Raw genomic sequence first — 25,887 nt, 5'->3', positions numbered from 1 at the left:
TTCCAGCAGTGACGTCACGGTGCAAGCAAGATCAATGGGAACTACTAGACACATCTGCAATCAACAACAATTATTGAAGATTTCCAGAGGACTTCACCATTGAAATTCACCAGAGCTATAGTGAAACTGACAATGCCCACGTTCATGGCAGCTGGATGCTGGAATACATCGGGTAATAGTGAAAAAAAATTAGTAATTCCACCTTTCTGATTCCTGATCCTCCACGGATGGGTTCGTAGTTGGACTTGAACTTGAACACTGCAAAAACGAGCTAGAAATAAGTAAAAATTTCTTAAATTAAGTGTATTCACCCTTAATTTGAGTAGGTAAATTAGATAATTTGCCAATGGAATGAGTATTTTTACTCTTAAAATAAGATAATTAGATAATATGCACTTGAAATAAGTGAATTCAACTGTGTTTTCTTATTTTAAGTGTAAATTGTCTTGTTCCATTGGCAAAATGTATCTTTTACACCCTCAATCCAAGAACAAATGCACTTATTTTAAGAAAAAATGACTTATCTAGATTTAGATTTTTTGCAGTGAAGAGGGAGGATTTGCCATCAAACTTCTGGAAAAACACGTAATATGTAGCCAACATTTGGAAGAAGAATGTTTTCAAGATGACTTGGATAATAGCGCGTTGTGACAAACACCAGATACAGCACTGGGACTTGATCAACAGCCGATACCGCACCGTGACGTCACTAACCAGTAGGTGGCAGTAGTGTTCTTTGACAAACATGGATGCCTCCAGTAAAGCACATTCAAATAAAATGCCTCCTAATTAAAAACACTTATCATTTATTGAACAGTATGTTATAATTTCATATTTAAAGTACTTTCAGAAGTTTGAATTCTGAATATGACCGAACTTTTCCTTTAACTATTTGACTCTGACATGTCAGAATTGTAGCAAACTGGTTTGGATAGAGGTTTTAAATTACCATCAATTGAAAAAGGTTTGTTTAGAAACAGCGAAATCAGAGATGTTGGACTTTTTGTTTTGTCTAAAGTTGCTCAGACCTTACATTTTTAAAAACCAGTGGACTAGTTGAAATGCTAGATTTGTGCCAGAAGTCTAGCTAAGCTAGGTGCATGTTACCATTTATAATGAAAGGACTCCACAAATATCCAGACAGAATTATGCCAGAAGGTCATTGGAGCCTAAATTTAACCAAACATCCATAGAGATTTATTTTGTTTTACATTCTTGAAGTTTAACTGGATGTAAACTTCTGACTGGTCCTGTAGACGTAACGAGGCAGCATCAATAAGGAGAAAACTTCTGCCGCTCTGATTTCTTCGTACCAGAAGTCGGCATTTTTGCAGTGTAAGCGGCTAAACCCTGAGTTAGGCCAGAAGCTGCTGCTGGATGGACGGTCAGGAGAGGAAGAGTTTTCATGCCAAGCAGGCTGGAAACAGGGAGGGCGTAGTGTTGGCTCTGGATGCCTGGTAAGGTGGAGGGGGAGTGGACGTTAATGGTGGAGGGAGTGGGGGTGTTGGCCGCCAGGACAGCCATGGAGGTGGCGGCAGAGGAGGCGGTGGGGACAGTCTGAGAGAAGCTCATGTTGAGGTCAACGGGGGTCGCAGAGGATGCAACCTGCATGGTGTATTTAGCCATCTCCAAGCTGGGGAGTCGGGAGGATGAGGGAGGGGTAAGAAAGATGGTAGAAAATTAAAAAATGGAGGAAAGGTTGGGAGAAGAAGGGAAGGAATGGGAGAAATAAGAAAACACAAAAATCAAATAAATGGGTAAAAAAATGAATATAAAGAAAGCAGTGAAGATGAGGATTTTTTTATGCAGTCAAGAGAACAGGGCAGTGAGTTGGAACAAATCCAGCCTCACCCAGAAACACAACAAATCTGCCCTTTACAGCAGCATGCTGTTTGGATGTCTTATCATCAGGCTGCAATGTGAAGCACCGCAGGACGTGGCTGCCCTGCGTAATGTCTCACCTGGCGTTGATGAGGTACTGGGCCACGCCGATGCTGGCCGGCGAGCCGCTGATCGTGACTTGGCGCATGGCTGAGCCATCAGTGGCGCTGGCAATTTTGATGTGAGCTCCAGAGACCTGGCGAATCTCATTGATCTTGCTTCCTTGTCTTCCAATTATGCAGCCAATAAACTAGAGGGAAGAGATTGAAAGCATGTAAATAACAAAAGCGCTCATATTTCAGAGCTGTCCAGGAATTAGATCTGACATCAAAAGAAAGAAGAAGCTGCTGCAGCGACAGCAAAAACATCCCTGCCTGTAATATTTTAGTAACAAAGAATGTATTCATCTAAGTTTATTTCCTAGAAATGAAGTAGGATTTGATTGCAAACTGGTGGGATCGCAGCAGTGGAGGATTGACTTTTAATCTCAGCTAATTCTCAGCGTTTCTGTGACTTTGCTCATTTGTTTTCTACTTAAACATTTTAATGTGATGGTCTGTAAATAGAGTAAAGCAGCGTGCTCTGTCTACCAACCAGCACCTCTGAAACTCAGTAATTACCATGTCAAATCTTTCTTGTTTGTTCTATGCGTGGTGTTGACTGACAATTCACAATTTTAGGCAAAGGTTACTTGCTTGACTCTTTCATGCTTCTGAGTCGGTTGCCTGGTAACAACCAGACTCAAGAAAGACAGCATTCCAGCTTGGGAAATGGTCGGACAAGTGCTTTGTTGTTTTTGCATTTCATTAAACTGACACCTATAACAAGAAGAGCAAGATCAGGGTTGAGTGGTCTTTGTTTTTAAACTTTAAGTGTTTAGTTGGTGGCTGCCTGCAGCTGATAACATGACAAGAGTGTCAACATGAATGTAAGTTTAGTTTTCCATTTTATGATTTGCATCCCTTACTGATTTTACACAGGTTTGAAATCATGGCAGATATTTTTTTAACCTCTCCCAGGGCTAAAATTACACATACAGGCTTAAATATAGTTGTGTTTGAAAGTTTACAAAAGCCTTCCACAAAAAAAGACAAAAACAAGGCAAAAAAATCAGCTGCCAGTGTAATAAACCGAAATTGAAAAAGTAACAACAAATAAATAATCTAAAAATGGAAATACAAACACTAGAAGTTCCAGAGATATGAGAATTTTCGTCAATCCCCCCAACAGTACTTCACAACTCGTGGAGAACCATTCTACACCCCTCAGTTTCAGTTTTAGCTCAAGCCTCTCCTATTTGTAATGAAATATAACTAGGTCCACGTCATCTATGGAGGTTAAAAAGCGGCGAAATTAAATAAATAACTACAGCATTAAATAAATAATTAAATGTGTCAATAATTAATTAAATGTGGAATTAAATAAATAAATGTGTCATTCATTAATTAAAACCACGTCACTAATATAAAATGCAGCAATTAAATAAATAAATACAGCGATAAACAATTAGTTAAATGTGTAATTCATTAAATAAATAAGGAATTAAATATATAAATGTGTCATTAATTTAATAAAATACATCTTCAGTTTTTTTCAAAAAATATATATAATTATTTCAGTGTGCATTTAATTATTTCATGGTCCTGTGTCGCAGTGCATCGAAACCATTAAAAGAATCTGTCAAACTCACCCATCAAAGTTAGGGGGCGGAGTTAACACGAATGGAGTCTCTGGCCGTTTCTCAATATGCGTTCTTGAGCGTTCTCGTGTACTCGTGACACGTCATCAGCCTCAGCCCGAGTACCGTTCCAATTCTCGAGAACGCCAGATCGAGAACTCATCAAATCCCCGGATGTTGTTCTCGCCCCGCCCTCTTTATCGAGCATGCACCAGAGCAGACTTGTGCGTTCTTCAGACTGACCGCTTTCCCAGAATGCCCCGCGGCCGCAGCTTGATTCGAGACAGCGCTCACAGTGTTAAGTTAAACATTCCCTTTTCTGCTGCTGTTGTTCTTCAAAAGTACGTTTTGAAATCGTTTGAGGCGATAACATTATACATTTAAGCCTCCCTGTGTGGCCCGTTTACAGAGTTAGTGCGAAATTAAAAAAAAAAAGTCCGACGTTGAGCGGACCAGAGTGACCAGCAGACCTCCGAGGGTAACCGCAGCCAGGGCTAATGTTACCCCGTCTGTAGCGCACTTCTCTCGGTCTAGTTATGTGTGAACTACCGCTCGTTCTGATGGCGGTTTTTTGCGGTTCTGTAATTTTTTTAAAATGTTTTTTAAGCTTTAGAAATTAAAAATATTGTTTTCAAAATGTTTTGTGTAGGGAATAAATAGTTTTGACTGTTAAAGAAATGCTAAAGAACGTTGCATGTGATGACGTCACGGGTACGCTTTTGTTCCAATACACATACGTGCTTGCGTGCTCGCGTTCTCGTCAAGTCCGATCTTCCTGCGTTCTCGCCAAGAACGGACTTGATGAGAACGCGAGTGCGTACTCGTCAAGAATCTCGTCGTGAATTGAGAAACGACCTCTGTAATCGATTTGCTTCGCCTTAATGTGCAGGGTGACCAATCAGATGTTAGATAACTGCCCCCTAACTTCGACGGGTGAGTTTGACAGATTCTTTCAAAGGTTTGGATGCACTGCGACACAGGACCATGACATAAATCTGTTTTACAACTTTGACAGACTTGTAAAACAGATTCTTTTCATATTGATTAACAGAACAGTGTGCTGTAGTCCATCAGCCACTATACAGACAATTTTGTGTTCTAACAAGACAATGTTTTAAATGAAAATGTTAGAATATATTTTCCTGATTAAAAATTTATGCATTATGCAAAAAAAAGAAAAGGCTGGTTCGCTATAATAGTATCACAAGTTTGCTGATCACTACAGATCTACAGTTTAGGTGCAACTTTTAGGAGATATTGAGCCAATTATTAGTAGAGGTGAATGTATTCATATATTTCAAAAATCCTCAGTTAAATCTGTATAGATATACACTGTAAAAACATTTCTGCCAGGAACACTAAAAATGTTCAAAGTAGCACTAAACGTGCAAAATAAACTGCTATTAAGTCTCATACTGAGTGAATAATAATGATTGCATTCCTTACCTGAAATTAATGTGACCATTAAGTAATACTCAGTTACACCTTTAACATCAAAGCTATGGCAATACATTTGGTGATTTTATGAAGAATTGTTTGTCAACCTTGGGAAAGGTAAATACAACAGGTACTTCCTGTTGTTCAGATGTTTTATCCCATAATCCTCCTCCTTTACTTGAAGGTTCTAATGAGGTCATGAGGATGCATAGTGAGGGTGGTGGGATATGAACAGTTGAGTACTTACATCGTTGGGTATTGCCAGCTCCTGTGTACTCGTTGGTGCAGAAGCATCCAGTCCTGCAAATTAGGACAAGAAACGTCAGTAACGGATTTTTGCAGTTAATTTACTCATTCATAAATTTAAAAAAAAATCAACATGGCTTGTTTATTACAACTATATAGCTCAGGCAAACAAATGAATTGAGAAAATTAACAATATTTCAGCATATATGTGTTGTAACTTAAAGAGTTCATCTCGCTGCAGTTATAAGATGACTTTCACATAAAATGCTGTCTGAAAAAAAAAAAAAACTGTCAAATCTACTGATCAATTTAAATTAATCTCATCAATTTCACTTATTTCAGTCATTCAGCTCAAAAATTGAAGCTAAAAATATTCTTTGCACTCAGAGTGTTCATGTTTCAAGCATTTCATTTGGTTAATTTTTATTGATTGTAGTTTAAAGCCAAACAGAACTTCAAAATCAGTTTAGTACTAATAGAGAAGCGTTCAGCTGCCTTCAGCTGGAAATACACTATATGATTTTTTGCTCTTTTCGGGACGATTCTCCAGTGCGTCCTATAGTGTACAGGGGGTAACGACCACCTCCCGATCAGGAATCGTAAGGTCGGGAGAAAATCAAACAATCAGTCGGTTTTCATAAGATCTCATCAGAGCTTCGGGCCGCACATTGTGAGAACATGCATGGTGAGCTGTAAACTTTTAAACCCTGTGGTTTCGTCGTACAGTTTGAGCTGTAGCTGCATGCCACAACGGAAAATATCGCACAGTGTATGCACAGCTTTACTGATATAAGACATGCAAACAGCAATCCTCTGAAGAGACAGCAAGTGAAATGAGCTAGCTTTGTCCTGAATGGATAGCTAGACTCCCACACTGCAATGATTCATTCTTGACATGAGATGGCGCTCTGCTTAGTTTAGCTATCAGAGGAAGAGCCAAGCACTTGAAACATCAGCTAGATCCAATCCAATGGTCCAAGTGATTAGACAACAATGGAGTCTTGCTTTGCATGAGTCTATTTGTTGGTCAATCCACACACAGTATACACAGTGTACACCTCCACCTTATACGAAAAGGTGAAAAGGGTGTAGTTAGACTTTGACTGATTTAAAAAAATCCATAGTTTCTTTAAGGTATACTATGCAACCGGTGTTGATTTTTCAGCGAGACCCCCCCCCCCCCCAGAGGGCGAAAGTAAAAGTGCACTGTCGTAAATATGCTCAGCTGTTCTCCTGGTTTCTCCGTCAAGCCAGGCGCGGTTGTTTTGAGCTTAGCAGACAGGCGAACGCAACGAATCACCATGTCTACTGCGGTAAGTGACTATTTTGTTCCAATTTTCGAGTTTGAAAATTTAGCATGTTTTCATACATTATTTGTTATGTGCGTGTCTAAATAACAAAGATTGTAGTTAGCCAAGTTCTCGCCGTACAGCAAGACCGACTCTCGCGATGCACGAGACTTCTGAGCCTGTGGGTGCGGGCCGAGGGCTCCTGCAATTTCAAGTACGGTATTTCCCCTACAGACCACCAGGGCGGCCGAGAATACCTTTGTTCAACCTAAAATGACTCATTTAAACATCCAAAACGTTATGGAACACATTAATTAACTGAAAAATGTTGCATAGTATGCCTTTAATGCTGCAATAAACTCTGTTACTTGTCGGCACATTTTCCCTCCACTTAATTTTCCATTTATCTGCTTACAAACAGCTAGCCCCTTTAGAAATGACCGTTTGTTATTGACAGAGATGGCAAAAGTACTGTACTCACTTTCCGTACTTGAGTAAAAGTACAGATACTTGTGTTAAAAAATACTCTGGTAAAAGTGGAAGTACTGATTAAACTTCTTTACTCAAGTAAAAGTAACAAAGTACAGGCTTGTAAATTTACTTAAAGTATAAAAGTAAAAGTAGAAACCACTTTTTTCATGCTGTTGCCAACATTTTAAATGGATGTCTACCAATAGGACTAGATCTCCGTTGTGTTCATTTTCAATCATCTCGTCTTCCATGCTACTATGCTAACGCCACCGCCACCAAGCTGCAATGATTTGCCGCAAATCTGTCGATTCATATTGTAGTGGTGCGTCAAATGCAACGTAGATTCCCATCCAATTGGATTGAATTTGGTATTGATGACGTGAAATATAATAACAGTAACTCCATTGAAATGATTCAAAACTAAAGTAACGAGCCAATTTTTTAAAATGTAAGGAGTAGAAGTAAAAAGTCGCCATAAAAATAAGTAGTAAAGTAAAAATATAAGAAAAATCTTATAAAAGAAAAATCTGAGTACAGTAACGAAGTATTTGTACTTCGTTACTTCCCATCTCTGGTTGTTAGAAATATATCACTCTCAGTAGTGTATCTATATAGTTTTAGTTTCAAATCTTTTGAGTTGAATTAATGAAATAAATGAACATTTTAATGATGTTCTAACCGATCGAGAAGCGCCTGTGATGCAATGTAATGTTTGTGGTTAGTTGGGGCAGAATAAATGAGTTTGGGACAACAGAGGTTTGGGATGGTGTGGCCAAGATGATGTTAGATTTAGAGGAGAAATGTTGTGAAGGTAAAGGACATTTTGGAGGGGATAACTTGGTGAATGGGGTAAAATTTGGGAGGAAATGAGAAACGGTTAGAAATATTTACTTGTATGCAAATATTCTGCTCTTTTTTTCACTTTTTCCACCCCCAATAAGCTTACTTTTTTTCTCTATCCAAGTCTGTAACATATTCTCTTTTATTTCAGAGTGTAAATATCTCAGCAGCTAACTTTCAAGATTATTGACAAAGCAATCCTTTGGTGGCTTAACCTTTAAACTGACTGCCCTTTTCTCTTTTCTTTCATCTGCTAAAAGCAAATACTAGTAGAAAAGCCACCAACTACAAAGAAAAAAACCTGAGAGAGTCTGTAAACTCTGAGAGAATGGAGACATCCTCGATCTTCACTGAAGTGACAGCGTTGTATTGATGGTGTGATTTCCAAGAGGAGTGAAGACAGAGGGATAGATGGACTTCCCCGGGGGGCCGTGGGTACGTACCAGGAAAGGTAGGGTTGCTCTGCCCAAGGGAAGGGAGGGGGATATGCTGCATAGCCAACTGGTGAAGCTTGGTCAACTGCAGGGTAGGAAGGAAGTTAGAGCTAACCAATCAAAGTGGATTATTTCAGAGGAGCTGAAAACTACAATCTGAAGTTCACAAACATCACAGATGGTGTCAGTGTGAAAGAGATTCATCTGCCTTAGAAAGCATGCAGAATACAGACACATCCCTGGCTACAACTGATTATAGATCAGATCATTTCCATTTCAATCAATGCAGGTCACTACTGTGGGTTAGTGTTAGTAATGTCAACAGATCAGGGTTACTGAAGTTTCCTCTTTGCAGAGTGGGGCTCAGAAAGGGCGTATCGGTGTGCTTGGAAGGAGTGGGCAGGAGCAGATCATTAGAACGTGTGTCGTTCACTCGGGTGGGTATACTTACATCTTGATGTGCAAATGCATACTGTCCTGGAATAGCAAACGCCTGAAAGGACACAATATATGAGAGGTGAGGATACAACATGCTGGAACATGCAACAGGAAATAGAAACTCTTTCAGATATTCTGAAGTGCGAGGACAGCACAGTGGAAATCCATTCCCTTCCAATTTTCCCTGCCTCTAATGCGTATGGATTTTGATGGAGAATCATCTAAATGTCATCTGCTGTTTTTTTGCCCCCTTTGACTGTGGCTTGAAATCCAATAATATAAACAGATGTCTGATAGGTCAGAACGCACAGAGCCAAAATCCAGGACAGCAGCTTGCCAGGCAGTCGAGCACATGAACTTTACACGCAACCCATCTTTCAGGTTTCGCTCTGCCATGCCGGAATATTCAGAGTCTGACAATCGTAATACAGCCACTAACCTATATGTATTGAAATGGGATTTCATATAACAGACTAAAGCAAGCTGGTGCATGATTGTGAACTGAAGGGAAAAGGGATTCATGGGTTTAATATTGAAAAATATGAAGATTGTGTCAATTTTTTATTCAACTCTAAACCTTTTCCACCAAAGCTGCCATTTTCCTGCTGGAAGGTAAAGCTCAGACCCAAATGCAAGTCTTTCTCACAAGGTTTCCTATCTAAATGTCCTGTTTTTCACTTCAACCATTATTCTGATCTGTACTGAGGAGAACCTTCCCTACATCGTGATGATATAACCACTTTTTATGATTGATAAGAAGACTTACTTTTCCTCCACACATCTTAAAATCAGACATCTGTCTGGGGTTGCCATGGGTCTCTAAGCCTTTTCTCTGATTCATGCTTTTTTTGGCCTACCTGTCCGTTTAGGTTGATAGCCAGGTATCGGTTAGTCTTAAATTTTACTTTTCATTTTTTTCCAGAGATCATCTGAGCAGAGCTCTGTGAGACTTTTAAAGGTTGGGATATTTTTCTGCAACAAAACTTAACTTTAACTCCTCCAGGAGTTTCTTTCTGTCCTGTCTGCTGTGTTCATTGTCTTTTTGATGCTGTTGCTGAAAACTTTTGGCCTCTGGATTTGAATTAGGGGTATCATTGTAAAGAAAGACTTATACAAGAGCATAAATACTTTCAAAATTATCATATGTACAGAAAAAAAAAAACAGAATCAATAGAATTTTCCTGTCTTTGTTTTGGCTCCCTATATTTGGAGTCAGGAAACACAAAGTTGAGGCTCAAAAAAACAATTATCTGAATTATTCTATATGACCCCGCAGGCATATGCAGGACTAATGACTATACAAATAAATATATCTAAATGCCCCATTCCATCAACAGACATACCAATAAATATCCATTTCGATAATAAAATGCACCAGAGACTTATTTCATATTTATCAAATAATCAAATATACCATAAATCATGAAATGTGGAATTGAAAATTCAAATTTTACATAAAAAAAGTCAATCCTCTATATGGATACAGTAAATAAAGCCATTCAAGAATGAATGAACTATTTTTCTCTATATGTATAGAAATAATACGATGATTGTGTTATTTTTTAGGATTCTACGGTGGCCTGGAGGTGCAAACCAACATTACAAAATCTAAAACACTTTTTACAAGTTCCAAAACACATTATCATTTCAGAAAACAATAATGATCATTTGTTTTGGAACTTGTTAAGTGTTTTTTAAATGTAAATTTGTTTTCTGAAATGATAATTTGTTTTGGAACTTAAAAAGTGTTTTTTTTTTTATGTAAATTTGTTTACTGAAATTATAATTTGTTTTGGTACTTGTAAATGTTTTACACCGTAGGATTCACCAGGTTGCCATTATTTTGCCATTACAAATCTATATAATTACTATTTTGCAGGTTGCAGATGAGTGGAAATCATTGTAGAAGATCTCAATAGAATACACTAAAGTTTTTTTTAAATGTCAAACTGTAAAAGGAGCAGGTAAAATGAGAAATTAGACACTTAAACCACATTAGACTCTACCTCTTGTGTTATATTGCCTCTTATTGCATTTTAGTTGCTTATTTGTTGTTTTGGATATTGCTTCATGTTGCAAAGTGAGTCCATGAGAATCAACATTTTAACTTGTCTGCATTCCATGTATATATAAGAAAATTGACAATTAAATTTACTGAAGTAATTACAGTCTGTCAATTACAGTAATTACAGTCATTAACTCAGAACGGTATGTTCACCCAAATGAGTCCCTCTAGTGGTTAATGATCAGTGTGCTGCGGCTGAACGCTTTTATCCTTAAATTGTTTATATTGACCACTTACTTGTGCAGAATGCTGCGGTGCCAGTACAGCATGAGCTCCTGCAGCAAGGACCTTGGGACGGTAAGGAATGGTCGCTCCCTTCGGTGGAGACTGGAGGCACGGCCATGCAAACCAAAGAGGGAGAAAACATAATGCACTCCTACAGCTGGCAGTGGTGCATTTTATGTGCTGCTTTATACTACTCAATCAGCATTTTTATGCCCCTTGCATCTGCAGTGAAAGGTACATGAGACCCTGAAGCAAATAAAGCTGCGAGCAAACCCAATAATGAGGATTAAGTTGAAACTTAAATCCAAGCCCAGTGCTTCACCTGATGCTGCAGGAATACATTAACAGTAAATTCTGCTGCTGACAGCCTTCAGAAAATACTAAGTAGGAAAACAAAGAGGTTTAGATATTCATCAAGGGTTTGCTGATGAGAAATGATATTATGGAGAAAACCTGCAAACAGAAGAATACACATAAGGAATTAAACATCTACCTAAAAATACCAATATATTAGTTGCTTAAAACTTTTGCAACTACTGAACTTCTTCATATCAGGCAGCTTAATAACCAAACACTTTTTGCAGAAGTGTTTGAGTTTGAACCCTGAATAGATGCAGCTGAATGTGAAGATCGACTGCTTTCTGACGGAGCTCACCTCCAGCATGACGGAGCAGATGTGCTTCACACACTGAGTGATGGCCTGTGGAGTGCCCGAGATTGTGACAGCCCTCTCTGTAGAGTCCGGCAGCATGTCTCCCGCCACCTGAACCTGAGCGCCTGTGGTCTTTACATCAGCAGAAAAACACAGAGGAGATAAAAACTGTTTATTCCTGAAAATAACAAACCATCTTGCAGAGTGAAATGCATTTTGAAGCACCTCCAGACTACTTCAGACCCACTGTGAGCAGACCCACTGCAGGGAGCAGCTGCAGGCTAAAAGGCAATGCATGCTCCAGTGTTTGAAGAGACACTTGCAGATATTGTCCATTCGGAAGAAAAGGGGGGGGTTCAAACTATGCTGAACCTTAACCTCTTACACCCTAAGGGGGTATAAATAAATTTCTGCCTGACAAAAACACACAAAAGTAAATAACTTATAGCCTCAAAGCTATTAGATTTAAGAAGAAAGTTTTGGTACGTCTGTAAAGGTAAGATGTCATAGAATGGTTTTCTGGTGTCAGCACCATTGTAGCTTTGACCCTGCCTGAAATATTAGGGACAAAATACAAAATATTTTGCATTTTTTGAACCTTGCCAAAATTTTCTTTGAAATAAACATTGCAAAACACTACCAAAATATTTTTATAGCACAAAAAAGTAGTACAGACTTTTAAATCTAAATGTTGTGTAAAAATATACCAAATTTGGACTCAATCAGATGAATCATATTTATTTTAGAATGGTATTAGTGAGAAATTTCTTAGGCGGAGAGGCCATTTTGGCACATTTATCCATAAATGTCACCAAACTGTGCCAAATATGTTTTTTACATCAATACTGGGGGTTTGGTAAAATTACGAGGTCATGTAGCAGCTGGACCCGCCGGTGGGTCCGTAGGGTTCAAGGGGTTAAGGGGTTATTCATAAGCAGTGACCAAAGAGCCAATGTTGAAAAGCACAGAAAACAAGAAATGTTTGATTTGAGTTTCTGATGAAAATGCTACCCTAGAGAGGAGTATTTTTTATTTCTGTTGGGGTGCAACACAAACAACTTTCTGCTGGGAAAGACAGAGGAAATAAAACCCTCTTACCTCTCTTATCTCTTTGATCTTAGAGCCTCCTTTTCCTATAAGCGAGCCACACTGGCTCCCTGGGAAAACCAGGCGCAGAGTCACAGGTGGCTTGCTTGTCACGTTGCTGTTCGTCATGGCTGCGGTGATATCCTGAGGGAGAATTCAAGAAATATGTTTCCGCTTCTTTTCCCTCTGTTTTATTTACAGAACGTCAATTTTGTTTGATGTGTCCTTTTCAGTTATTTTACAAAGCTGTGGGAGCTGAAAGTTTCTCAAAACTCCGTTGTCATAGCGAATGATGCAGATAAATGTGCAGTCAGGGCAAAAACAAAGTACAACCTTATTCAGCTTTAAGAGTTTACCAGCTTCTAAAACAATTTGACTTTAATTTTAAAAAAAACTACACGCTGTATTACACCTCTTAAACAAAGGGGAGGCAAAAGGTTTAATCAATAGTTTTCCTTTTTTAAAAGAAGTACAGGATCTGCTGTATGAAGCTCTGTGGTTACTGATTTTCATCATATGACCATCGCAACATAAACAGGAGTTTAGGCTACATCGCTGTGTTTTAACACAATGCCAAGGAAGCAGCAATATAAGCAATGTCTTAAGAAACGCAACTGTTGCTCCACATCCATCTGGGATTGGTCAAAACACCTTTATTTTTTTAAACGTTGAGAAGAGCATCAGTCTGTTATTGTTCCTCCACACAGAGAGAAAGACCAGGACTGACCTTCCCCCCCGTCCAGGACTTGATACAGGCAGCGAGCATCTGGACACTAGATTTTTATATCGATCAACTTGTGTTTGCCACTGTGAGACAATGAAGGTAGAGTATGTCCTATTTTCTTAACTTTTTATGTCGATTTTTTTGGAGTCACCCTGTCCTGATACGAGAAAGCAACCGGACTCGACATAGAAAATGAAGGGAAAGATCTTCCCTGTAAGCACATTTAAGACTGTTGCCAATATTCCCATGGGCGGGCAACCATTGTGCATCCATTGCTTGTTTGGAAGCATTTTTCAAGACAATATTACTCGAGCAATGCCCTACGAGCAGATTTGGCAATATTTAATACATGCCATGTTAAGGGAAGAGAACGGAGCACATAAAACAGCTGTCAAGCACGGTGGGGAAAGGATAATGATCGGGTTTGCTCTGCAACCATAGGACATAGACAGCTTGCAGTTCCAGCGATAAGCAATGAATTTTTTGTTCTACTGAATGTGTTTTATAGTCAAATGCGAAGCTCTTCGTGGAGGGCTGCTCAGTGGCGCAGTGGGTAGCAAGAAGGTTCCGAGTTCAATTACCGGCTCAGGGTGGGTCTGCATTAGCCTGGGTGCCATTCCGAACTTAGTCCCGCCCACAAGGTTTGAGGTCGGGAAGTTCGGTCTGGCTCTGCTCCAGAGTAGCGCGAGTATGATCGCCCACTCTCTGGCGATCCAATCAAATTGTCAGGGCGGGCTTTATACGATGATGGACAGATGATCAACAGTAACGTAATCAACCATGTGACCAAAGTGCGCTTGGGCGACAACAACAATGGCTGCTGCTGGAGAGTTGAGGTGAATAGATTCTGCTATTAGGTCTGTTCTAGAAGATATCGACAGCAAATTAATTTTAAAAGAGGAACAGAGAAACGCGATCAAGGCTCATCTTCTTATTCTAGGCGTGCAACTGCGCGCTTTGATTTTTGTTAACAACAACTATGCGTCGCTTAACATACGTCACGCACTCCGTTGTTCTTATTGGTTGTAGGTCTATCCAATTGAGTGCAGAGGCATTTTTTTTCCTGGTTCATTCGAAACACGCCCCATAATCACAGCTCTATGGAGCAGTATCAGACTCATATTCTGACTAGAATTGAGTAGGAATACGTCAGGCTAGGTCTGCATGGAGTTTGCATGTTCTCCCTGAGCATGTGTGGGTTCTCTCTGGGTACTCCGGCTTCCTTGCACAGTCCAAAAATATGACTGTTAGGTTAATTGGCTTCTCTAAATCCTCTTTAGGTGTGTGAATGGTTGTCTATAAGTGTGACAGAAGAAGGAAGGAAGGAAGGAAGGAAGGAAGGAAGGAAGGAAGGAAGGAAGGAAGGAAGGAAGGAAGGAAGGAAGGAAGGAAGGAAGGAAGGAAGGAACGAACGAACGAACGAACGAACGAACGAACGAACGAACGAACGAACGAACGCTTTGTCTGAGTTTGGTCCAAACTGAATTGATCAAGAAGTGAAGCACGCTTGTCTCAGGTCAAACTTCCACCTCAGCAATGTGAGCTACTGATAGAGGCAAACACAGAAACGTAAACACATCCTGTTCTTTAATTATGGGTGAACTGGATTTCTGGAAAACCTTTTTCATGCTTATGTAATAAACAATGACAAAGTGGAGTCTAATGTGTCTTTTTCTACTGTTTTGGTCAAAATTCAGTTATCTTAGATCAAATAATAAATCACCGAGGATCAAAGTAGCTGCAAATTGGTCCCTAATCCGATTCTCTACCTCCTCAAACTTCTGTGCAATCATGGAGAAGGCCCTGTAGATTCCCTCTGTAGGTCCTGTGATTGTCACTATTCTCTCAGGAGATGATCCCTCCGATATGTTGATGCGAGCCCCACTCTATAAACACACCACACCGTTAATTATTCAAGCTTTCTTTTGTTCCAAGTATTCAGCCTGGATTACGGAAGCGCCGCTCGCCACCATGCAGTAAAGACACCTCACCTCCTCCCTCATCTTCTTTACCGTCTCTCCTTTCTGAAATCATTCCAATAAACAAAAATGGGTTTTATGAGGCAAATGCAATGAGACAATAACTGCAAAAAGTTACAGTTAATAAAATCTACCTTTCCAATTATGCTCCCCACTTCCTGTAAGAGAAAATATAGGAACAAGTGAACAAGAGGCAGCATGCTACCAGTTTTACAGCAGGATTTAATCATTTCAGAAGCCGTTACCACCAGATGGGTCATTACAGGAAAAACACAGTCCTGAAAATCTGCACATCTGCTGATTACCTTTCCGTGCATCAGCAGCCTCAGCGTTAGTGTGACGTTAAGACCGCTATCTAAGGCCATTTCTTCCTTGTCCGACATCCTCTGTGATTTCAGATCTTTAAGGTAAACACTCTGCAAAAAGAAAGACAGCACCAATGCTTTAGAAGGAGCGTAATGCTTCAGGATGTGCAGGAAATGATGTGTAAAATTGAGGAGGAAATCAGCCACATCCGAGAATATTTTTCAAAGAAGCAGATTTATCTGTGTTCAGAGTTTGAGTGAGCATGGTCTTTGGTTAGCTATAACTAAGTTATAGTTAGAGCAGAAATAGTCTATGATTTTTTATTACAAATTTACACCTGCAAAAAAGTCAGATCCTTGTGCTTGAAGCCATATCATAAAAAAATGAAAAGCATGACATCCAATCTTTAGCCTGACAAGGCAAAGATGAAAATTTTTATTATTTGGGCCCAAATTTAAGATTGGCAGAAAAGAATTTATAGAAGTATGAAGGTTATCACATTTTCTTTTATTATAACCCTTAAACCTTGTACTGGGATTTCACAGAAAGGAGGGCTTATTGTTAAAATACAAATCTGGAATTTGTGCTGAAGATTTTTCATTTACTGCCATTTACTCTGATGTTCTTAAATAGAATCAAGTTTTACCAGTTGTTTTCAGAATGCAAATAAGTCGTTCATTTCCTGTATGAACTCAGCTGTTAATTTAAGGCTTCATAGTTTCTTTGTTGTTGTTTTTTTAAGAGCATTAGTGTAAAAATAACATAAAGAGATCTTCAAGAAATACAGATTAAAGCAGGGTCGGGTTCTACAAGAACAGTCCAAGCTTTAAATAAACATAGAGAAATTGTAATCCACCTAAATTAATTGGGAATGGTAACTCTGGAGGAGCTGCAGAGAACCACAGCTCAGGGGAGAGAGTGCGTCAACAGGACGTCTATCAGGCATTTATTCAACATTTCTTGCCTCTATGAAAAACTGGCATTAGACCCAACAGTTAGATGAGAACCATGAGAATCTCCATTTCTACCTTTCGACTTACTAATGAGACGTTCTGTAAACCCCAAAAAGTAAGAGGAATCTAAAAAATAAAGACAGTTTCCTCAAAAAGTTTATTAGAAATTACGTTGTACTTCTTCATGTAGATTTCCGTCTAATCGAAACGTATCATTATGCTAAATAAAAAACTCCACATACTACCATTTAACATTTTAATTTATATGAACTGAAACATTTTCAAGTTTCGAGTTCAAGTTTAATGTTCAGTTGCTTCTTGAATCCAAACTATAAACACTAAGACACACTAAGACATCCTGCTACTGCATATCAGCCAACATTTATATGCACTCAGTATTATACTGACATCAATTAGCATAATGTTTATTTCCTCGTATTACCTGAGAGAATCATCTCATCATATTCTTATCAGTTCGTATGAAATCATACGAAAAGTTATGCACCGTATTTCGTACGTTTTTGACGTTTTTCCTCGAAAAAACAGGTCAGTGCGCAGCCAGACAGACGAAAAAAGCAGATCCGCAGACGGACGTAAAACTGGGAAAAACAGGTTGCTTGCTGTTTTGTATCTTAGGGTTAGGGTCAGGGTTAGGGTTAATTGTATATTAAATTCTATGTTACTGAATGGTGCGTAAGATGCGCATGCGCAAGGATATCTTGTCTCGAGGCAAGACGTACAAATACGACGAAATACGACGAAAAAAACGTCAAAAACGTACGAAATTACCGTGCATAACTTTTCGTACGATTTCATACGAACTGATAATGAGAATACAATGATCATCTTGTTAATATTTGTTATCCTCATACCTTGGAGACACTAAACGGTCTCAATTAAATCCATTTTCAACTATTTAACTGATGGTTGCATTACTTCCATTTTACAGTTAAGTTGTTCTTTATTAAGATTTTAAAGTTATGCTTAATCAATACACAAATAATTCAGATTATTACAAAGGTTTAAGTGAAATTAACTCAATAATTAAGAATATTTGATCTCATTTGTTGACATGAAGTTTAACAACATAATGATTTTTAACTACTCAGCCTAAATAATTGCGAAATTAGGGTGCATAACTTTTCGTACGATTTCATACGCACTCATAATGAGAATAGGTTGAACAACTCTGGCTGCACAAAGTGCTTTACAAACAAAGTAGCTGATATTAAGCATTGCAGTAGAAAAAGAACAGAAAAAATTCAAATACAAATACAGAAATGGGCAAATAAAACAGCCAGAAGGAGGAACTACATTCCAGATAATAGTAAGAAGAAAGCCATTAAAGATATATATTTTAAAATGTTTAATTTAAAATGTTAAAATTTAAAGTGTTGATAGGAAGATGGTAACCTGACTCCGCCAGATGGATTTGCCCCGCATATCCATCTGGAAACCTTCCGTTGAAGTAATTTTGGGAAGGGGCAAAAATACTGGTTAGCTGATTGGCCTATGTTGGTGATAGACGGGCCAAATAAACCAATCAGATCAACGAAGCATATGACGTACTAACAGAGCAACGACGAAAACACAACCACAAGCCAGGCTACTCTTGCCGAAACCAGTCGGGAGAAGAGCAAAAACATCTTTTCCTCTGAGAAAAGCCTCCAGAGCAGTGTTTTGCTCTTCTTTCAGTGAAGAAATACTCTGTAATTCCGATCAAACTTGCTAGATAGCCACGCTAACGCTGGTTTCATCGGCTAAAGCAGCCATGTTCTTTAGACTGAACTGTTGCGCTTCTCGTTGCGTCACACCTCAACCCACCTCAAAGCCAACGCTAATTGGACGTTCGTTTGGTGAACGGCTCCAAATTTTCTTTAACGGAGAGTCTCCAGACTGATCTGTGAGTGAAACCTTGAAAGCTCGCGAGATCAGGATGGTCTCATTCCAGGACAATCCTCGAAAAAAAGGCAGATTCTGCTGAAGATATAAGACTGTGAGGAGGTTCACTTTTCAGCAGGATATTGACTAAACCTTATAGCTACTGGGGAATGGATTAGCTCATTTCATGTATTTGGCCTAGTCAGTGTCAACTGAGGATCTACAAGGTGATGTTAACAGAGATGCTTTATCAACTCTGACACAGTTGGGCTTTTTTCACCTAAAGAAAAGGAGACAACAAGCTGTTTATATGTAGGGGATTAGAAAGTAACTCTAAAATTTCATCAACTGCTGCCGAAGGTGATTTTGCATTAACTTGGAGAAGCAAAGCTTTTTGATTTCTAGTTGTAAAGAACTGTAAAAACCACTTCTCTTGATTGCAATAACTGTTTTGCTTTTAGAATTAAATAGTGAAAAACTGTTATGACTTTTAGGGATTTATCTTGACAAAATGTGGAAAAGTTCATGTGCAAAGCACCGTGCAGCAAAGTCAATGAAGCACTTTCCACAGTTTGAACAGACACTTTCATCCTGTTCAGAGGACTATTTCAAGAGTTTTTCAAGGGCTTGGTGTTGTCTGAGGAGTTCTGGATGGTTTGTCTTCTTCTGATGGCGAAGCTGTGAGTGGAGGGGGACGATAAGCCTATCACACGGAGGGATCTTCACGTATCTTTAGTTCCAGCTAAATAAAAGTTGTGTGACTCCCTCGGATAAGAGAAGACACAAAGGAAGCCACTTGTGTTGTGGAAGCCTGACGATCAAGTGATACGAGTGTGACTCGTCTCTGAACGACACACTGTCGACTCTGTTGCGGCTGCGTGTCCAATTCTTTGTATTTGTAGAGCAAATACAGAACGATGATGCTGTACGCGACGGGCAGATTGTTGGACCGTAACAGACAGAGAGACAACAGCAGCTCTATAAAGGACCAACCAAGGACACACTGTTTATGACATTATCATGGCTCTGAGAAGTCATTCTTCAGACTCTGACGAATGACGATGCATAACTAATAGGCATGGAGGGAGAGTAATTCCAGCAAAAGACAGTCTGGATTTTTAGTGAACATTCACTGTAAATCCTTCATGCTAAACCTTGGCTGCAGCAGAGGATGAAGTGCTTTTGGTTTCCTCCAGTGAAGGTACAATAAATGTGATTGCACTGAAAAGCAAGAACTACTCAATCTGTGGCCTGCCAGCAGATAGAGATAAAGAAGATAATTTCTTTTTTTTTCTGGTTTGTATAGGATTTATATGGATCTATTCAATGGCACTTTTACCAGAGATTTTCCGTCCTTCTCTCTGGGATAATCACACAGCACTGAATTATCTTTTAGCCTGTATCCTGCTTCTGAAGGTCTTGCTCTTATTTTCCAGCTTCATCTTACAGCAAAAATTAGTAATAGAAACAAAATAAGTTTTGACCATCTGTAATGATGGATTTATTTCTTTGGTACAACCAGACAACAAGAAGGATGTCTAGTTTAAAGCAGAAGTGGAGTGGGGGGTGGGACATGACAGCTGGTAATCCGATTAAAGTATGTTCTGATGTTTATCATCCTACAGAAAAAATAATGTAGGGTTTTAAAAATGTTCAATTTAATCGTTCTTTTCCAGGGCGTGAATGTAAATACAATAAACACCTTTATGTCTGAAAATACAATAACACATTTGAAGTCATTAGAGAGTTTTTTTTTATCATTATCTGGTCAAACATAAACAAAGGCTCCATACAATGGAGCTGAGGTTGAACCCTAAAAAACAACCTTACAGACAGAAACTTACAGATTCTCTGCTCCAAGTTTACTACCTTTAAGTGTGGCTGAATTTTTTTGCTTTTAGAAAAACTTGTTGGTTGTTTTTTTTGGAAGAGTCAAGCTGAGCCTTTCAATCCAAAACATAGTGTACAAACTGTTATGCATGGTGGTGGCAGCAACATCCTGTGGGGTATCAGTGGGACATTGTTCCAGGTGGTTGGATCAACTAAAAAAGAAGGCTGCCTCAAAAATCTGTAGCTTCACCAGAAATCGTTTGATAAATTGAAAAGTGGACACATGGGAAAATGATCCTACGCATCAAAACTAGATTTAAATGAGAATAAATCAGATTATTAATATTCTTTTGTGATCTATCCCCAGATTTGACATAAAACTTTTTTTATATATATATTTTGGATGTTAAAATGATGAATTAATGCCAGGCATTCAACCAGCATCAGTGAACTCCACCAGTCCACACTGCATAAAAATGAAATCTCAATAAGTCATTTTTTTCTTAAAATAAGTGCAATTTTTCTTGAATTGAGGAGGTAAGTGAGACACTTTGCCAATGGAACAAGACAATTTACATTTAAAATAAGAAGAAAACTGTTTTATTGTCTTATTTCAAGTGAATATTATCTAATTTTCTTATCTGAAGAGTAAAACTACTCATTCCATTGGCAAATAATTTAGTTTAACTGCTCAAATTAAGGCTAAACGCCTAATTTAAGAATTTTTTTTTACTTCTTTCTAGATCTTTTTTGCAGTGCATAGAGGAGCGGACAAAGTTAGAAATCTGTCAGAAGCTTAATCTTGACTAAAGAAAGCTTTTGGTAGAGGTGGAGCAACCTAAGAGGCATTCAGGGAAATATTGACATTTTAATGTATTATTAGGTCTATTTATGATTTCTATATGCTTATAATAAAATAAAATACACAGTAAATCTCACAATTCTAACTCGATTAAATTTTTCTTTAGGATTTGTAGAAAATATTTTTTGTGTATTGCTATACTAGTTCATGCTTTTCTGATTATTATTTTATTGTTGTTTGTATGTATGTAAATCTTTTTATTGTTTGGGGAGCAGTGTGCTGCCATTGTGCAGCGCCTAGGGAGCAGTGTGAAGTTAAGGATTTTGCTCAGGTACCCAGAGTAGTGGGGATCGAACCGGGTACTTGCAACCTTCTCAGAGCACAAGCACACAACTCTAATCCACTAGGTCAGGGGTCACCAACTTTTTTAAGGCTGAGGGCTACTTTATGCAACCCAGTCTCGTGGGAAAATGTACCCCCACTACGTTGGTCCACACTGCAAAACGTAGTGGAGGTAAATTAATGGCAATTTTTTTGTGGTACTGTTACGTTTCTTCTGCCTATACGCTTTCTATTGTTTTACGTCCTAGTCACGTGACTTTCAAGATTCCAGCTGGGAGAAGAAAAAAATATATATAGATGGCCGACATTCGCTCATTTTTTTGTGGAAAGATTAATAACTTGAGTTTGTTTTTGCATTAAAATGAGTTTTGATTACATTTCTAGTGGGAAATGTATAGTTTGTTGCCAGAATATTTACTCAGGGAATGTACATATTCACTTGCTTGTTCGTTTCTTGCAAAGATTTTTCAAGATAATGTGAAACTGAAACGTTTTGGTATAAACATGGCTGAGATTTCTCTAACTTTTAATGGGAAAATCAATAATGTCAATCAGTTTCTGCATTTAAATGGGTTTTGATTACATTTATAGCGAGAAGTGTAGGGTTTATTTACATAATATTTACTTAGTGAACATACATAATCACCCGCTTGCTAGTCTTTGCTACGGTTTTTCGGATCTCGTCAGGATTATGTGAAATTGCAACGTTTTGGCTGCTACCCATCGCCTAGCATTTAGCTGCCGCACCGATTCAACATTGAATTCTTTGTGATTTAACTCCATCTGACGGATCAAACCCTCGCCACTGCGTGCGTTGCGTCTGAGGTGGATTTTCAGATCAATGCATTACGTCGTGGCATACGAGAGAAACTAATTAAACTAGTTAAAAAAAGGATCATGGGTTAAGATCGGATGTGTTCTATTTGGAAATCTACCGGATCCTTTGTGCATTTAACTTCCTGTTTGGTGCGATCTCATTGATGGGTTTTGTACTGAGTCATAGGACGGGCTACCAATACTGACCTATGAACTAGATGAGTCGGCGTTCACCTGAACTTCATAGATAATAAACATATTTCTATTGTTTTTTTTTTTTCATTTTTTATTTGCTTTTAGATATTCTCATTATGAAATCCATATAAATCCTGAAATGTTCTAATTTATTGATTTGATAAAATGCTCAATAATTCCTTTAAAATAAGAGCTTCAGTAAAAAATAACATTTCAGATTTAGTCCACTGGTGAATTGTTTTTTTTTCAAAAGATGCTGAGGGCACCCCATGTTGTCCTTGAGGGCCCCTTGGTGCCAAACGGGCACCACGTTGGTGACCCCTGCACTAGGCTAATATTGGTTGATGTCATTTTTTAGCTCATTTATTGTTGATTAGCCCTTTTTCCTCGCTTGCTCTTTTTGTTCACTTATCATTTCTCTTCACATGCCTTTGCGTTCAAGCTCACATGTTCTCATTGTTTACTGGTATTTTATTCTGTTGTTCTGCTCTTTATTCTGTTTACCTGCCATTTTCTACTATATGCAGCAGCTTCAGCAGTTGTCCCATAATTTGTTCCTCCCAGGAATTATTTTGTAAATTTCTCTAATTATAATCTTGATTTAATCTTCTTCTGAAATGTTAATCTATTAAATTTCATACTTTTTTTTCTTGCCTCGGCATTTATAGTTTCTAACCTAAAGAGAGTCGTTTATATAGTGTCCAATGGCAACATTATAGTATTTAATGTTTGTGTTTCCCTTGAACAAAGGAGGAATAGCTTATTATGAAAGATTCCATAGAGAACTCTATATCCTTATTTAACACAAAAAAGTAGCATGGATAAACCTCAGTCACCGCACCAATCACACAATCCACTTAGTGATAATCATCTGAGGTGTGTTGGGATCAACTGACACCAATAACGCAGCAAATAACCAGGATGAGGAAAAGAAAACAATCTCAGCCCAGTTCTCACTCGATAAAACTGCCTGGATCTCAATCATATGATAAAACTAAACTAAACAATAAGACATGAATAAGAGACTATAGCTTCTTTCTGCAAACATCCACAGTATTCTCCTCCCTGTGAATCGTTACAATGGCGACATCAAACAAACAGCAGCATCTCTCTCTAATCCTACAGCCCCGGATTTGTTTAGTTAATGCTAAGACCCTTTTGACCTATTTCTGTCACCTCCAGCAAGTCCACGCTCAAGACTTCCGAACAAAACCACGGTGCACGACGGCGGCCGAGGAGTCTACACCATAAAAACGAGATCATCTATGTGCAAACTCTGCTCGGTGAACACTGACAGACACAATGCCTCAGACAATTAAAACATACACACGCGCGCACGCAGGGCCTTAATCCTGGAGGGAAATGTCGAACAATGTCTAAGTGGATTACTGGAGGGATTTCGTTTGACTATGAATTCAACATCTAAGGCTAAAGCAAAGAATGTCTCATTCTTAACGATGTAATTACATTAAAATGTGCTACGCTTCATCAAATACTGTGTTATACTCTGTGTTCGAGGTGTCACCGAATCAATAAAGGCATTGTATTTAATAAGTAGCGTGTCTGACGGTCATGGCGATAAAACAGTTTTTAAAAACCCCTGTGAGAGAGATTACAGCGCAAATATCTGAAGTGGTGACTATTTATAGCTTTGTTGTGACCCTGCACATAACATGAGGCCAAGCAGAATGCAGCATTAAGGTTATAATAACAGAGATGCTTCACAAGTTGGATTTAGGTGTGAACTCACATAAGCTTGAAGGGGACGAGTTTGACAAAATAAAACAGAAGAGAGCTGAAAAAACAAGCCGCTCAAAACATCTCAACCTAATAGGAGTCAGGGGTAGAGCATTAAAACAAAGACTCACATTGTCTGCCTTCAATTGGATGTGCAGAAGTGATGCCTTCAAGTATCTCTTTTACTTAAACTCAGGATTACTATAGTCAGAAACTATATAAAGAAGAAGATTTGACCTCCATTCATGAAGGCCGATGATTTACACAAACTGACCTTGTGTGAGAGAATTTCCTGCTCCTCTTCTTTGGTTCTGGTGCCTTTGAAATGAATGGCCCTTTTAGTTTGAAGTCTGCGGTCAGTGTTTGCTCCCTTTGTTTTGCAGTGATCCACAGAGTGGACAGATGGCTCCCTCTGCCCTCAGACCGGCTGGACCAAAGGCAGGCTTTGCTGTTAGTCCCTCAGCTTAGCCCAAGATAAGCCCTTACGCAGGGCAAGTGGGCCCGCATCTCTCGCCTAATTCCCCCTGTCACAGCCACCAAGGAGGCGTTCCTCTGAACCAAGATCCACAAGCAGAGGAGGCCTGGCGGCAGGGCAGGGCAGGGTAAGGAGGCTCGCTGTCCTGGACGCTGTCCAGCACAGATAGAGTGAGTTACACTTACAGCAGCATAAAGAAAAAAGCCAGCATATCAAGCATTTCGCAGTCATCAACAGAGAGAGACAGTGAAAAGATTCCTTGTTAACCAATACGTCTTTATGACCAACGACTCGGCATGACTGCTGAGTCTTTCATTAGATTCTCAGAAAGCTTCCTGCCTGCTTAAAAATAAACCGTCTTTAAACTAGGAATCTAACCGATTGAGATCTGCAGACAACAAAGCAGCATCTGAGTTATTTAGTGGTGTTAAGCATTATGTCTTCATGGGGTGCCCCCAGCCTCTGCCCTACACCCACAACAAGCCCTTGTGGCCTCCCTAATGAGGCCAAACTGGATACAATAAAACCATTCTGCCCAGAAAAAAAAATGTATTCATCTGGGCTCTGAAACTGTGCAGGAAATGAATCAGTGAAGCAGAAGTGGCATATTTAATTATGATTCAGCGTGTCACTCCAAGACAATAACGGCCTCATGGCTTGCCTAGCAAATATCTACCAACAAATCACGTTCACTTCACATCACATCAAGTATGCCTCGTGTACGTCTACCTGAGTTCAGAGTTTTATTAATCATACTGAAATTATCATAAAATAATATAATGCATAGATATTTATACTATTAATAAAATCTGGTCAGACTTTTATAGGATAAGTCAGTCCTCTGTCATTTAGTGCTATTTAAAAACAGTTTATCTCTGATTCTTTCTTGTATTTTTTAAAGATAGTTGCCTGTTAGTTGTACAACATAAAACAAAATCTCCAATTGTTCATAAAACACAGCGCCTTTTTAAACTATTCACACCCTGCGTACTATAGATGGACCGATCCATCAGCCGGCGGATATTTTGGGCTGATATCTGCCTTTATTTTGGTAATACTTTGCATGCCTTTGCTAATTCATTGTTGCAATCATCAGCAATGAATT

The 25,887-nt window shown here is 38.8% G+C and overlaps 1 protein-coding gene across 2 annotated transcripts; it reads right to left on the bottom strand.

The window, feature by feature from the left end:
- Positions 1-765: 765 nt before the first annotated feature.
- zgc:110045 (uncharacterized protein LOC664755 homolog) lies at positions 766-25,193 on the bottom strand. 2 transcript variants are annotated; one of them, XM_038281427.1, is made up of 13 exons: positions 24,582-25,192; positions 15,751-15,861; positions 15,580-15,603; positions 15,458-15,490; positions 15,236-15,352; positions 12,755-12,886; positions 11,660-11,788; positions 11,017-11,106; positions 8,728-8,769; positions 8,286-8,361; positions 5,244-5,296; positions 1,962-2,131; positions 766-1,633 (listed from the first exon to the last, which is right to left on the bottom strand). In XM_038281427.1, the coding sequence occupies exons 2-13, from the start codon at positions 15,826-15,828 to the stop codon at positions 1,273-1,275; spliced, it is 1,305 nt and encodes a 434-aa protein (XP_038137355.1). In that variant the 5' UTR covers positions 15,829-15,861; positions 24,582-25,192; the 3' UTR covers positions 766-1,272. The 2 variants fall into 2 exon arrangements, with proteins under 2 accessions (XP_038137355.1, XP_038137356.1); XM_038281428.1 differs by lacking the exons at positions 766-1,633; positions 8,286-8,361 and having other exon boundaries at positions 1,983-2,131; positions 24,582-25,193.
- Positions 25,194-25,887: the final 694 nt, after the last annotated feature.

The sequence above is a fragment of the Cyprinodon tularosa genome, unplaced genomic scaffold (genome assembly GCF_016077235.1).
Source record: "Cyprinodon tularosa strain WSP-4 unplaced genomic scaffold, ASM1607723v1 ctg170, whole genome shotgun sequence".
Taxonomy (NCBI): Eukaryota; Metazoa; Chordata; class Actinopteri; order Cyprinodontiformes; family Cyprinodontidae; genus Cyprinodon; species Cyprinodon tularosa.
The sequence above is the reverse complement of the archived record's forward strand: the minus strand, read 5'-3'. Positions and strand labels throughout refer to the sequence as shown.

Coding starts and splice junctions, on each gene's coding strand:
- zgc:110045 (XM_038281427.1), bottom strand. CDS start 15,828: ATGTCGGACAAGGAAGAAATGGCCTTAGATAGCGGTCTTAACGTCACA. Junction 15,353..15,457: donor TAAAGAAGATGAGGGAGGAG/GTGAGGTGTCTT, acceptor GTGTGTTTATAG/AGTGGGGCTCGCATCAACAT. Junction 11,107..11,659: donor TCTGCTCCGTCATGCTGGAG/GTGAGCTCCGTC, acceptor CCGTGCCTCCAG/TCTCCACCGAAGGGAGCGAC.